This window comes from Juglans regia, chromosome 6 (genome assembly GCF_001411555.2).
Source record: "Juglans regia cultivar Chandler chromosome 6, Walnut 2.0, whole genome shotgun sequence".
Lineage (NCBI taxonomy): Eukaryota > Viridiplantae > Streptophyta > Magnoliopsida > Fagales > Juglandaceae > Juglans > Juglans regia.
In genome coordinates, this window is record NC_049906.1 from 34,287,115 (window position 1) to 34,302,081 (window position 14,967).

The following is a 14,967-nucleotide window of genomic DNA, read 5'->3' on the forward strand; positions in this document are numbered from 1 at the left end:
CAAGCATTTTCCTTTAAAAAGAATGATAAAAAACCAAGTATGGGCAGATATCCTTCAATTGATAGATGAGAAAATTCTAATTAGAGATAATGCAGTTCGGAAGATGGAAGATGATGTATTGTTGCATGAGTATGAAGTTCAGAAAAAGAAGATAAACTTAAGAGGGTAGAGAATTTGTGTGGACGAATTTTATTGTGTTTGTATTGAGTTTTATCTATTGTAATAGTTTCTGGTTGGTTCGGATTAAATATAGGAAACATGTAAAAAACTGGTCGATATGGACTTTACTACATACGTTGATGTCTTCCTATTAAGTAGCTGCTTGAATAAGCAGTAAATGGAATTTAGTGGAAACAAAGTAAAAGAAAAAAAAAAATGATCTACTACATACGTTGATGTCTTCCTATTAAGTAGATGCTTCTAGTCCATACATTAGCTCTGCTTACTCTTTAGTTTTCTTTTTCCTGCTTATTTATTAATTTGCTCATAACTAGATTTCTCTTCTAATATTTGATACAAATAATCAGGCGCAATATGGGAATCATGATGCGATTTTCACATGTTCAATCACCTATGGAATTGAAGAATGTTGGGGCAATGGTAATTATAGAGGCACGTTTGGATGGTAAAAGTGTTTAATATCATTTTTTATTATTATTTACTACTATTTAATATTTTATTATTATTTTTTATTACTATTTATAGAATATATGAGAATATCTCACTATTCAAAAGTAACATTCATCTCATTATTACAAACTTTTTAAATCTACATACAAAATATAATAAATAATTTATTTTTTTTAAATCTAAAATAATAATAATATTTAAAAATAATATTATAATAATATTTTATTCAACTTTTAATTTTAATCTCAACTTATCTTATCGCAACTCAATTCACAATTCAAACGACATCATACTAGCGGTTTGACCCAAATGAAACTGCCTGCATATCATACGAAGTGAGTTCCCTTCTTCCATAAAATTCAATGCTCCAAACTTGTGAAATAGGATTTTTCTAGAGCAATCGGTTTACATATTGAGAGAGAAATATAACGCGTTAGAGGCCACGGGTCCAAACATTTTGAAATAAGCTATAACTTATAACAAGCAAATGCTTATTGGCAACTTTTCCATATACTAACAAGTAGGCCTATGCAGTGAGCACCGACCCGACCCGAACCGAAAATACGGGCTTAACTCTTGATCGGGTTCGACTCGTACAACCCGCTTATAAAATCTACAGATGAAACTCTAGCCTCTTCCCAAAATCGATTTTAACCCTTCTCTAAGGATCGAGAATTACTTCAGGATAGTGAAAGCTACCATCAAAGGTATTATCCACGAGATTTCATGGAGCTAGCTTTAACTTCTTTAAAGCTAGGCTCTCCTTGAGCTTCAACATGCATATAGAGTCTTAAGGTCTTCCTTGATTTTGTAGCAGATGTGGAACGCGTGGGTAAAGTTAAAGGGAGGAAGACTAGTTACAAAGGATGGGACCAGCGGTGAGGTGGAGGACTTCGTCGATGAAGACCAGGTTGTTGAGCTCAGTGAGTTGGGAGTGTGACTGTGAGAAAACCAAGACTGCTGCACAGACATGGCAATAGACTTTCCTTCTCTAGTTCATCTCCTCTTCTTTGCTAGGGTCTTAGGGCTTGCAGTAGCTACGCTAGTCCTCTTTCGGGCTCTTGTTTTGAAGAGAATGACGTGCTCAACATGGGTCTTGGATAGTGGGGAGCGGCTTGAGTGGGAGAATGGCTTGAAGGAAAAAGAGGGTTGAAGACAAGGAAAAAAAAAAAAAAAGAACACAGGTTGACCTAATCAAGAATATGCGGGTCGGGTCGATTATGTCCAACCGATCAAGAAGTGCAGGTCGGGTCGGGCCCAAATGTTGAACAAGTTGCAGCCCTACTAACAAGCAGAGTTGCTAGATTGCTTTGAATTCATGGTAATACCAAAAAGTGCTCCATACCAAGCTTTAAGTGAACTTAGATGCTATTATACTATAGAGCAAATGACTAAGAAAGACTATCAAAATACAGTTACAAAGTTAAATAATAATTACAACTAGAATTATAACAAATATAGTTTTCATGTTATGACACTATCAAAACCTCCACTGTCAAAGTTAAGCAAATACAACAGATGCTACAAAAATAGTTTTCCATTTTGGCTCTTCAACTTACAATGCCAAGAAAGGCATTCATACTACAAGTAAACTTATAGAGCAGGGTCAATAAAACCTCCTTCCACACACATCCAAACAAAATATATACAATTTAAAGCCACTTGTGGTTCAATTTTCAACAACAAAACATCATACACCTGCATTGAATGGAAATCTTCAAGCTTGCATTGAATTAGGAGTGAGATCCCATTCTTCGAGCAGTTTTTATATGATGTACCAGAGGCAGTATCTATAACGAGTATATGGAAATACAATAGCAATTGCACTTTTCATTGCCTAATCTTGATATGTTATTATCGATTTAGGAGTTCAACTATTCATGCACTTCAACCATGTTTGGAACAACCAGACAAACGTACTTATGCCCTCACTTGAAATCAATCTAGCTCCTAATAGTATAGATTGTCTATGATGATTCATACCCACAAAGAGAGCAAAAGACATACCGTACCTATCTGATAGGTACATCGTATCAAATGTGATAACATCTCTAAAGTACTCGTACGACGCTCGACTACATGCATCAGCTCAAAGCACATTTATAACCCTAAACTTGCCATCCATATCCATAACATATACAAAATCATAATTCATTTCTCTCATTCTATCAAAATAGTCACTAAATGCTTCGGCACCTATTTTATCAAGCCTTAAGTGTCTGGCTTTATCAATAAAATCTTGATAGTCTTTTATGCAAATTCAATATTCTCATACCCCCTGCATCAACGAGTAATAAAACTTTTGTTCGTTCGAATACCTGCTCTGAAATTCAAATCAAGCATCATCTGATTATATTCATCTAAATACTTGTTACATCTAAAAAACCTTGAATTTTGTGGCATATAATATGATTGTGTGCAATCTTAACAGTGGTCAAAACTCATAACTCATTCACCAAATAAGCATTTATTTTCGTCTTACAATCTATTTTAATTGCTAGGTGTGGCATTGAGATGTTACTATGGCTAGGTTTATAATTTCCGCCACGTGCACACCCAATTGTAATATACTTAACACTCTCATTTGCCTCTCACTTTGTCATTTGTGTCATTACATCAAAACCTGCTTGCTTGACATATCATTTGTAATAAGCCAAAAGCTCTTTCTCAGTAGCAAAAATCATACTAGACTCTGGTTCTTCAACATTTTCACCATCATCATTATTAGTTCCCTCTGCCTCTACTTGTACGTCAGATGTTGTTTCTTTATCCTCAACAAAATGGTTCATATTAACATATATGTTATAGACACTAGTTGTGAAATCATGGAGTTTAAAGTATGATACTGATGTTAATATTTTGCGGTGAATAACAAAATCCAGCAGTTGGAATTACACACATAGAGGGAAAACAATGAAGGGTGACTGAGCAGTGGGAAACTAGGCCGATCTTTATTACTTACGGATGATGAAGGATGACAATGGAGATTTGGGAAGAAGATGGGCATTTATTAGGGAAGATGAGTTGTGAGGGGAAGAAGAAGGGCGTTTAGTAGGGTATGAAAGCTACATTTAGATGTTGAGATGATTTGAGTTATGAATAGTAGTATTTTATGAGTCCCATTAAGATGGATTTAACTTTTTTAGGTTGAAATGAGTTCTAAAAAAAATTCTACTCATCATCCTCATACCACGCACCACACATAATTTTTTATTTTTTTTCTCTTACCAAATGTGTAATGTATGAATGATATATAGAAGAATTCAATTAGTTTAGGAAGAATCAAACTAAAAAAAAATTATTTTTTTAAAAAATAAAAATACGTATAGTGTGTTGTGTATGTAGATAATGAGTAGCAAAACTTAACTTTTTAGGTTGAAATAAGTTTAACTTTTTTGGCTTTTATTGTTTGTAATAAGCCAAAAGCTTTTTCTCAGTAGCAAAAATTATATTAGATTTTGGTTCTTCAACTTTTTCATCATTAGTTTCCTTTGCCTCTACTTGTACGTCGGATGTTGTTTCTTTATCCTCAACAAAATGGTTCAGATTAGCATATATGTTATAGACACTAGTTGTGAAATCGTGAAGTTTAAAGTATAATACCGTTGTTAATATTTTGTGGTGAATAACAAAATGCAGAAGTTGGAATCACACTGATAGACGGAATAATGAAGGACGATGAAATGCAATTGAGCAGTGGGAGACTAAGCTGATCTTTACCACTTATGGACGATGAAGGGCGACAATGGAGATTTGGAAAGAAGAGGGGCGTTTATTAGGGGAGATGAGTTGTGAGGGGAAGAAGATGGGCATTTAGTAGGGAATGAAGGCTACGTTTAGATATTGAGATGAATTGAGTTGAGTTGTAATATTTTGTGAGTTTCATTGAGATGGATTTAACTTTTTTAAGTTGAGATGAGTTCTGAGAAAAATTATACTCATTATCCTCACACCACACGACATACATAATTTTTTTTTTCTCTTACCAAATGTGTGATGTATGAATGATGAATAGAAGAACTCAATTTGTTTAGGAAGAATAAAACTAAAAAAAATAAAAATAAGTGTAGTGTGTGGTGTGTAGGAATGATGTGTAGTAAAACTTTTAATTTTTTAGGTTGAAATGAATTTAACTTTTTTATGGGAAGTTGGAAAAAAAAATAGATCCCATTAGTGATTGATTTAAAATGAGTTGAATTTTGTTCAACAACCAAACACAACCTTAGGAAGAGATTTTTCACTGTCAACCATCATTTTGAATTTGTCCTGCTCTGTGGAGGTCTTAAAAAAATAATAATAAAATCAAGTTAGCGACCCATGTAAGTAGCGTGGAATAGGGGTGCTACCCACATAGGTCGGGGTGGGAAATTGTTCCCCATACCCTCGCCCATGGGGGGAGGGGCACCCCATCCGCTTGCCGAGGTGTGGGGTGGACCCCCATCCGTCCGCCCCCCCGCCCCTACTGGGCCTTCGGCTCAAGTCAGTTTTCTGAGCTCTAAATGGTCAAAAATCTATTTTTGGGCCTAGAATCTGTTTTTGGGCCCATAATTTAACTAAAAAAATAAATATATTTAAAAATTGAATATATGTATATATAAATAGAATTATTAACTATATACTAAATTTCAACTATTAACTAATTAAGTAATAATCATCACTAAGGCACTAAGCTATTACAAATTACAATTTACAATTATACAAATTAAGACTCTAAGAGAACTAATAAACTATTACAATATTACAAACTCTTTTAAAAATATTAAATATTACAAATTGTACTATTAACTATTGTAGCAACATTACACTTAATTATAAATTAACAATTATAACTCATAACTTTTCAATTTGATCAATTTTGGGTGGCGCTGTAGCGATGAGTTCACTGAGTGGTGAGTTGTGTCGACTGTTGTGAGACTGAAAATCAATATCATAAAAGTTAATAAGTTATAAAACCTGAAATAATAATAAGTTAAAAATAAAACAAATTAGAATTATAAAGTTATAAAATGAAACAAAAATTTTAAAAATTAAAATACAAAATATTAAAAGTACTAACCAAAATGAGATTGAGATTGAGCAATTGGAATTTGAGATGAAGATGAGGCAAGTGGGCATAGATCGATCATTAAGATTCGGCATATGTATATTGAGAATATAAAAGCTAAAAAACATACAATCAAAATAATTAGATACTAAAATATGATATAAAATTATAAATGTAAAAAATAAATAAGGGATAAATTGTGTAAACCATGGCAATAGTGAGTCCAATACAATGTCATACTGCATCAGAGGTAGCCGTAGACATCACCTCATGTAATACTATAACAATTAAATTTGAAATGAAATTAATGAATATCATTTAAATGAAAATAAATAAATTAATAAGAAATTAAAATAAATATTAGATCTAAACTGATCAGCCATGTACGAGTTATAAAAGTTGTAAAGAATTTTCACATAAACATATAATAATGTGAAAATATATAAAAAAACACTCAATTAAAATGTTTTGATGTCTTTCTAATTTGGAATTTAAATTTAAATAAAACCTCTAAAGGACACTAATATCTCAATTTCATTTGTCTATATAAAGTAATACGATATTTCTCATCATCCTTAAATCATATAGCACTTATACTATATTCTGATAATAACATTTTTTATTTATAAAATATAAAAAACAGTCATTTAAAAATGTTAAAGTCTCCGAAATGTCTGATGTTTAATCGAAACCCTAAAATAATTTTGTTTAATCGACACCCTAAAATACTTTAGGGGTTTCAAAGTCTTTGAAACCCCTAAATTAATTTAGGGTATTTCGAAAAAAATGAAAAAATATACCACGGAGTCACAAACAGATTCACACACGACTACACAGTACGCATCGTTCATCAATCATTCATATCACATGCACAATCAAGTCTCCACAGCACACAATTCACAAAATTCCATTCTCCATCTTCAATTAAACCTCATACTTCCTTCAATCTCTATTTCATAAAATAAATATCACAAAAAATTAAAGTAGATTTAGGATTTCTTACCTTTAGCGACGGAGATGAAGACGAAGTTACGGAAGGCTACGACAACGGCTACGATGATGGCGATGGAGCGGCGAGAGAGAGAGAGAGAGAGAGAGAGAGAGAGAGAGATTCAATTTCTAGGTAGGGTAATCTCGTTGGGGGGGGATCTAATCAAATAACCTACGTCATTTTTCCATTGACGAAACGACGTCGTTTCGTTATTTGTATATATTTTTTTAAAAAATCCAAGCATGAAACGACGTCGTTTCATGCCTAGGTTATTTTATATATATATATGGGGTGGGGTGGGGGTCACCCATATCCCGCCCCCGTCTTAGGGGATAGATGCGGGCGGGGCCACCCTCCCCCCACATCTGATGGACGGGGGGCTCCGTCTAGTTAAACGGGGGCGAAGCAGAACCGTGGCAGGGCAGTGGGGGCGGGGCCTCGCTGCCCACCCCTAGCGTGGAGTGTAAAGACCTTGGGATAACATAACTCCCTTTAACAAAAAATATTATTTTCTAGTAGGATTTACCTTTTATAAACAAAAAGCTCAAGACTCACACACATAAACATACAGATTAAATAAAAGAGAACCGCTTCACATCGGTCAGGCTGGTTTTCCCACAAAAACAGTCCTCCATTCATCTCAAGCCACGTAGGATAAAACACTCTAAGAGAAATACACTTCACCACAGAAAATCACCTCATACGTGCTAGACTTCTCTTCCTCAGTACCGTCCTCTGCCTTCTCTTCCTCACTGGTCTCTTTGCCCTCAGTCCGACGCCGACTCAACCATCTCAGTCTGATGCATCTCTATCGCTGATCTCCTCGATCTCCGTCGATCATCTCCATCTCCTCTCCATCAAAACCCAATCAAACCAAAATCAACCCACAATCAAACCATAATCCATTCAAAATCACAGTGAACTGGAGGTCGAGGCTTGGGACGAGCGTGGGTCGAGGCTTGGGACGAGCGTGGGTCGAGGCTTGGGACGAGTGTAGTTGCTGTATTCAGTCTCGAGCGCCTCGTCACGATAGGCTGAGGGCTCGGCATAGGAGGTGTACTGGGGGTGATCATAATCGAAGTCATCGAAAGGCGTGGAGGAGGAGAGAGGGTAGTAGGTCTCATCGGACGGTGGGAGAGGCCGGCCGTAGGTGAGCATGATGTTGTAACCGCCCCCGTACGGTGCGAGGGACAAAGGGGGTTGCGAGGGACGAAGGCCTGTGCAAGGGATGAGGGACAAAGTGGGTGGTGCGAGGGACCAAGGGGGTGCGAGGATTTCTTTGTTTGAAATCAGTTTTATGATGTTTTCTGGTTTATGATAGATATGGTGGAAGGCATACGTGTAATTGTATAAGTGGCAAGCTGTTTTTGTGTGAAAACCAGCCGGACCGGTTCTAAGGATTTCTCTAAATAAAAAACAAACCTAAAAGCTAATGTAGTTCTGCATAAGAAATTAAATCTACTTTAAAAGAGAATTGATATTTATAGTTCTAGAGTGTATAGTCCTGCATACTCTCTTTAAAAAATATAAATAAATCTAAGATCCACGTAATAAAAAAGTTAATTGTGGCCTTCACTTTTTTTCTAAAAATAGAGTACGTGACTACACACTCTAAAATTGTAAATCAATATATGTAATATTACCTAAACTTAGCCAATTGTCAAGACAAAACACAATTAATAGTAGATAAAAAAAAATTACACAAAAATAGGAGGGGACAAATTCTAGAGGTGACAATATGCAACACGATCAGTGAATTCAACACGAATACGATGTGAAATTAACAGGTTTAGATTTGATGTTAACGAATTCGGGTCAAAACATGTTGACCCGTTAAGACATGATTTATAAATAGGTCAATAACGGATCAACTCGTGTAATCCAAAATCAACTTGTTTTGACCCGTTTAGATTTTATTTTAAAATTAAAATTTTATTACTGTTGAGCTGTAATATTGATATTTATCAGTATGCTTATATTTTTATTATTGAAATTTTAATTTTAGACTTATGCTCATATTTTTTATTGTAGGATTTGTCATATTGCTTTTATTATATGTTAATATTTAAAAATATTAATATGTTTTGTTAGTTGGTAGTCTTATTTTTTTGTAAATATATTGTGGCTGCTAATAAATATAGATTTTAACTTTTATGTGAAATTATGTTATTTAGATCAAATGGATTATGCATGTTAGTTCAACCCATTTACATGAAATGAGTTTAAATGAGTCACCCAACTTTTATACAGTCTTTTCGACTACATTTCCTTTTGTGAACAAAAAAAGTGTCATGTTGATTTATTTTTAATTTATTGTTAAATGGGTCAAAATGAGTGATACGACAATGCCTGTTATTTAAATAAGTCGAATTGGTGTTTGAAAGTTAAGAGCACTAGCATTGACTTGGCCAAATGCATCTTCAAAATTTAACCAATATCACACTTTTTTACATTTGCCTATTCCATTTAAATTCAATTCCCACATTGAATTAGTCATTTTCTCTCTATAAAATAATAAAATATTATTAAATTAATAATTTGTTTATTTAATTTATTTGTATCACATTTTATAATTCTACTAATTTAATATTAATAATAATTATATTCTAATTAAATTAATATTAAAAAAATCATATTTTCAATGGTCATTTAATATCAATAATAAAAAATTGAGATTAAACTTATCTAAATTTCTTATTCACTAACCAAATATCTAATATTCTATCTAAATATTCACTAACCATATTTTCAATGGAGTGAGAAATTATTATTTTAACTTTTGGTGAATTAATTTGGTTCTTCAAATTTAGCTAATTACTGTAGTAGAAATCTAAATTATTTTAGAGATGTCAAATCTAATGTGAGGTCTTTTTAATACAACTTAACTAAATTTTGGCCAACTTTTAACTTTGTCCAAGTTAATACTAGTACTCTAACACATTTAATTTAACAAATTAAATTCGAATTGACCTATATAATAAAATATTTATGACTTGACATTAGACAAACACGAACCAAAGCCACGATATCCCATCCGAATCAAATTTCAATAGAATAAAACCGTAGACTCTAGGGCCCGGTTTTGGGCTCCATGCCCCATGGTATACCATTCCGACCCTAAACCCCTCGGTTTGATTTATACCCGTGCCCGTAGCCGAAGAGCAGTGAGAGTAGTAGGACTGGGAGTCTGGGAGCGGGGAGGACGGCTGTAATTCGCAGGGAGGTTTAGATTTCTATTGTTAGGGTTTTAGGTGGAAAGGGTTCTACGCCTTGCCATTGGGTGAGAGTGAGAGTGAGAGTGAGAGAGCAAAAATCGCCATGAATTCTCTAATCAGATTCAGCCGAGCTTTCTCAAAATCTGCCTCTTCACATTCTACAACGAAAGGCCTCCGTTTTCTTTATCCTCCTACGCTCTTTCTGCAATCTTACGCTGCCGCCGCCACCGCCACCACCGATACTACTACAACCAGCCCTAAAACAAAGTATAAGCTTCAAAAGGACAATTTTCTTGGGTGCAGCACCGCCTCCGGAAAACCCAAACCCAGGGGAAAACAACCGCCGCATGAGGTCGTTGCGGACTCGGGCTGGGCTAGGCCAAGCGAGATCCCCTTCCAAGCCAAAGTTGCCAACTTGGTCAACCTGATCGGTTACGTCCATATACCCGTTCAGTTCGAAGCTTCTCGTGATGGAAAGTATTGGGCTGGTACCGTTATCACCCAGGATCAAGCTTCTGACTCCCCTCCTCTTTGGTACCCACTATTTGAGATCTTTCTCAGTTTTCATGCCCTGAATTCTTAAATTATTTTGCATGCTTTCTGGAATGTATTTTGTAGTGCTTTTAAGGAATAGATACTGGCAGGAATTTTCGTTAAGTTACAATGCTTTGCTTATGTTTATAAGAAAGTTCACCCTCTTTGAGTTTGTAACAAAGCTAATTATTAGTATAGTTACTTGTTAATAATCCGAAAGGCCTCAAAGATTTTTTCTGGAACTATGCTATGTATTTGTGGCGATGTCTTAGGATAGCGTTTGGATGTTGAACTGAGTTGAGTTGAGATGATAAAATATTGTTAAAATATTATTATTTATTATTATTATTATTTTAGAATTTGAAAAAGTTAAATTGTTTATTATATTTTGTATTGGGATTTGAAAAAGTTGTAATGATGAATTGAGATGAGTTGAGATTGCTTACCAAAATAAGCAATATCATTTTTTAGAGTTGATATTGCTTATTTATTTAATCACTTTATTTTATAGATTGTGTTGTAAGTTTTTTTATGCTATTATTTTGTTGACTTAGGCAAGAATGTCTCCATTTTTTTTTTTTTTGTAAATTAGGATACCAATAATTTTCGAGGGTGATTTAGCTCATATTGCTGCTTGCCATTTGAAAGAAAAAGATTGTGTTCATGTAGCTGGACAACTGAGTGCAGATCCACCTCATTTGATTGAAAATTCGGGTCAATCCAGCATACAGGTATGATCTAGTTGGACCTTTGCAGAGAACTTGCACACTTTTCAGCTAAGAAATGCGGCCCTCATTGAGATTCGTGTTATTTTGAGTTTTAGCGAACTTTTATGTTACTGGTTACAGATTTGACTCATAATTCATTTGTCACTGAAACAAATCTTATATTCCCTCAAAATCATCTTAGAGTGCACGCGAATCTTATGATTGGATTGAGTTAAACATTCTTGTTGAGTTAAACATGTCAATTCAGAGTTTTAACCCAACTAAAAGGTAGGTTACATATATAATTCACAGGTTCTGTTCACTGCCTGACAGCCACCCAAACTTGATTTTTTTCTCTTAACTTCAATCTCAAACCTTCTACCATTTTTGGGCAGTTCAAGTCTGATAGATTGTTGTTAGAGTCACTCTATTAATTTCAGCACATGTAGTAGAGAGAAGTTACTTTTGATCTGGTTCGATTACTTATAAAAAAAAAAGTTACTTTTGATCTGGTTTATCCTCTAAGTTTTGTTTTTACTGTTTGCATTATCTGTTTGATTTGGATCTGATATATAATGTTTGACTGTATCAGGTTATGGTACATAGCCTTAACTTTGTCCAAGGATATTCTCAAATGAAAAGAAGCTTGGCGCCTCAAGAACAAAAGAGATTCTTACAAGATTCTGGTAAGTTCATATGTGCTAGGGGTGGTATCCGCACCATATGGTGCGGAGGCACCCCCTCCCTGCCCCCCGCCCCGGCCCCAGTACCGGGGGGTGGGTTGAAACCGCACCCCGCTCTGCCCCCACTCAAACCAATGACCCATTGGGTCTATAAATTTTTTTTGGGTGTAAAAAAAATTATAATATAATTTAAATTATAAATTAAAATCTATACATTCAAAGAGAATAGAAACTCATTAGAGTTGTATTTTCGATTGCCTTGGCCTCCTAGGCTAATTTTTATATAGGAGGCTAAGACAATACAATAGTCATACATAAGTAATGTGGGACTTATTGCCCGCTCATGTGGGGGAGGGGTAGCGGGGGGTGGGCCCCTCCTGCCTACCTCTAATATGTGTGGTTCTTAGCCCCATGATGTATGCTTCTCACCTTAATAATAACTTGGATACTTGCAACGTGTTGATTTGAACTCACTTTGTATTTCTTATTGTCACAAGTCCTTTTGCACGTTAGGTAACTTAGTCACATCTTAGTAAATGGACCTTGAGATACTTGAGGCCACTTCAGCTTAAGCCACACACTGCACAAGTCCCCAAGTGTTGTTCAAAGTGGGGAAGGGGCATTCCACAAGAGTGATGTGCGGTTTTGAAGCTTGCGTGCAGTGAGAAGTGGGCAAGGGTTTGTTCAGTGCAGTTGTGACATGTTTCTTAGATAATGGGACCCTGTGACATTTATTTCCTAATTGATCTGTGTGTATGACCCTTACTTTGGTTGATTTTCCTTCATTTTAATGATGCCAACATCATCAAACATAAAAATTTACTGCTTGCCATTTACAACCTCAAGTATTTAGTGACATCTCCTTTTCACTGTAGCAAGTGTGAAAGATGAAGACGAAGATGAGGATAAAGATAAAGATGAAGATGATATTAACCAATCATGGAAGGATCTCCTTGCTAAGCCACATGAATGGTGGGACATCAGGTTGAAAGAGGTTAGAGGAGTTGCTCTTGTCATCTCTATCCCACTCTCTCTCTCTCTCGCTATTTTTGTTTTTGTGGCTTATAGTTTTCCCTCTATATAGTTGCTATTGATTATCCCTTGCTTTGTATACTGATTTACTTGTAATTTGTTTATAGGAGAATCCAGAAGGTGCAGCATTTGAACGAAAGAGCAACGGCGAGTTACTCCGGATTGATGACTCAATTCCTGAATGGGTCCAAAAGCAGCTTGAGACGATAACATTTGAATGCAAAGCTCAGTTGAAAAGCTCGAAAAGTACTTACCATATGAGTTGAAACATCTCATTATAGTACTTGGATGACTTGATTGTGTCTAATATTTAGTGTTTTTACTAATTTATTCTAGATTTTAATAAAAAAGTGGGCATAAATGCATTTTCAGCTGGTGTGAAGAAAAGGGTGGATTCTGAATTGAATCCTTGGAGAGAACTTCTTGATAATCCAAAGCAATGGTGGGATTTCCGTTCTAGTAAGCTAACTGGTTCGGTAATAACCCCTCTCTTTGGGTGTCTTCTCTGTCTAACTTATTTTAATGGTGAATGTATTGCTTACTTTTTATTTTATTTTATTTTAAAGGTGAATCCAAAATTTCCAGATTTTAAGTGTAAGGTTGGTGATCGTGCACTCTGGCTTGGCGGAGCACCGGGATGGGTTTTGTCAGAACTTGAGGGAGTGGAGTTTGACGTTAAAAATATAAAATTGAGACAGAATAAAGGTGAGCGTGGAAAAGGTTTCTTATTCACCATACCTCTATTGTGCATAGAAAACACAATTGGACGTTGTGGTTTTCGCCTCGCCTCCTCTTCACTACCTGCCCAATGCGGCAGGAAATAAAATAGCTTCCATGGTAGACTGTCGTAGTGGTTGACTGAATTGATTCTCTGATACTGTTGTTTCATGTCTAATCTATGATCTTGTTTGAGTTCTCAAACTTCAAAATTCTACATCCTTCAGTTTATTAAACTCTGGTGTTTTGTATGAATTCTAGAACTTCAAGGTTCTCAACTTGGGTCTTTGAAGTGTTCATTATTTTTTCACATTTCTTATTTATGGGTCTTGTATATGACATCATATCTCCTCCTGCTTGATTTAGGTGATAGTTCATGGAAGGACCTAGTTGAAAACCCAGATAAATGGTGGGACAATAGATCGAATAAGGTAACCCTCTAGATTCAGATTATCCTTTTATTGTTTCAATTTCCCACTATTTTGTCTCATGCCTCTGGACTGGTATTCATATTCATAGAGGAATGCAAAATCTCCCGACTTTAAGCACAAAGAAACTGGTGACGTTTTATGGCTCAGTAATTCGCCGGGCTGGGTGCTATCGAAGTTGCCACCTCTCAGAGGTAAAGAAGATAAGACTACTGCCAAGAGGGATACGCTACTATCTTGAGTCCGTAGCTTTGAGATGTGGATATGTCCATTCCCACCAATCATCCGTTTTGCCTTTTAGATGGACGGTTCAAGTATGAGAATGTGCAATGTGACTGACAACAAACAAGGATTGAAAATGTATTCTACTAGTCATTCGATTTTTTCTTTTCCCAAAAAATGTATATTATCTACCATTTAGCTCGTTTGAATACAAAAATCATCTCATTTCATCTCATCATTATAATTTTTTCAAAATTTTATATAAAATATAATAAATAATTTAATTTTTTAAATTTTTAAATAATAATAATATTAAAAAATAATATTTTATTCAATTCATTTAAAATTATCTTATCTTACTATCTAAATGAGTCTTTAATGCATTTTTGAAGAAGTTTCTTTCTTATGTCTCTCTGGCAACCAAAATGATTTGTTCTTTTCATTTTCCTTTTTTCTAGTACATGCAGGAACTATTAAAAAACAAGTCCTAAAATAAAATCTCTTGGAAGTGTTAAAAGGAAATGGATATATGGAAGGAATTATATAGATGGAAGATATAGGTATATAGAAAGTAGAACTAGTGAGAGACATTCATCATGCTATTTAAACGACTGACAAAATGGAGAGTTTCCACTTTTTCCAAACGATCTTTTAAAATAATGTCGTTTCCGCTAATGTTCTCGAAAATACGATTGTTTTGGTTTTGTTTTCGAACCTTAACGCACTTTGTGGAATACATAACGTGTAGGATTTCTGTTTTTGCT

The 14,967-nt window shown here is 34.9% G+C and overlaps 1 protein-coding gene across 1 annotated transcript; it reads left to right on the forward strand.

The window, feature by feature from the left end:
- The first annotated feature begins 9,763 nt into the window (after nucleotides 1–9,763).
- Nucleotides 9,764–14,441, forward strand: LOC108992115 (protein OSB3, chloroplastic/mitochondrial-like). The gene is made up of 9 exons (XM_018966577.2): nucleotides 9,764–10,414; nucleotides 11,007–11,145; nucleotides 11,714–11,807; nucleotides 12,680–12,798; nucleotides 12,944–13,082; nucleotides 13,209–13,312; nucleotides 13,403–13,541; nucleotides 13,920–13,984; nucleotides 14,073–14,441. The coding sequence occupies exons 1-9, from the start codon at nucleotides 9,984–9,986 to the stop codon at nucleotides 14,220–14,222; spliced, it is 1,380 nt and encodes a 459-aa protein (XP_018822122.2). The 5' UTR covers nucleotides 9,764–9,983; the 3' UTR covers nucleotides 14,223–14,441.
- The last annotated feature ends 526 nt before the right edge of the window (nucleotides 14,442–14,967 follow it).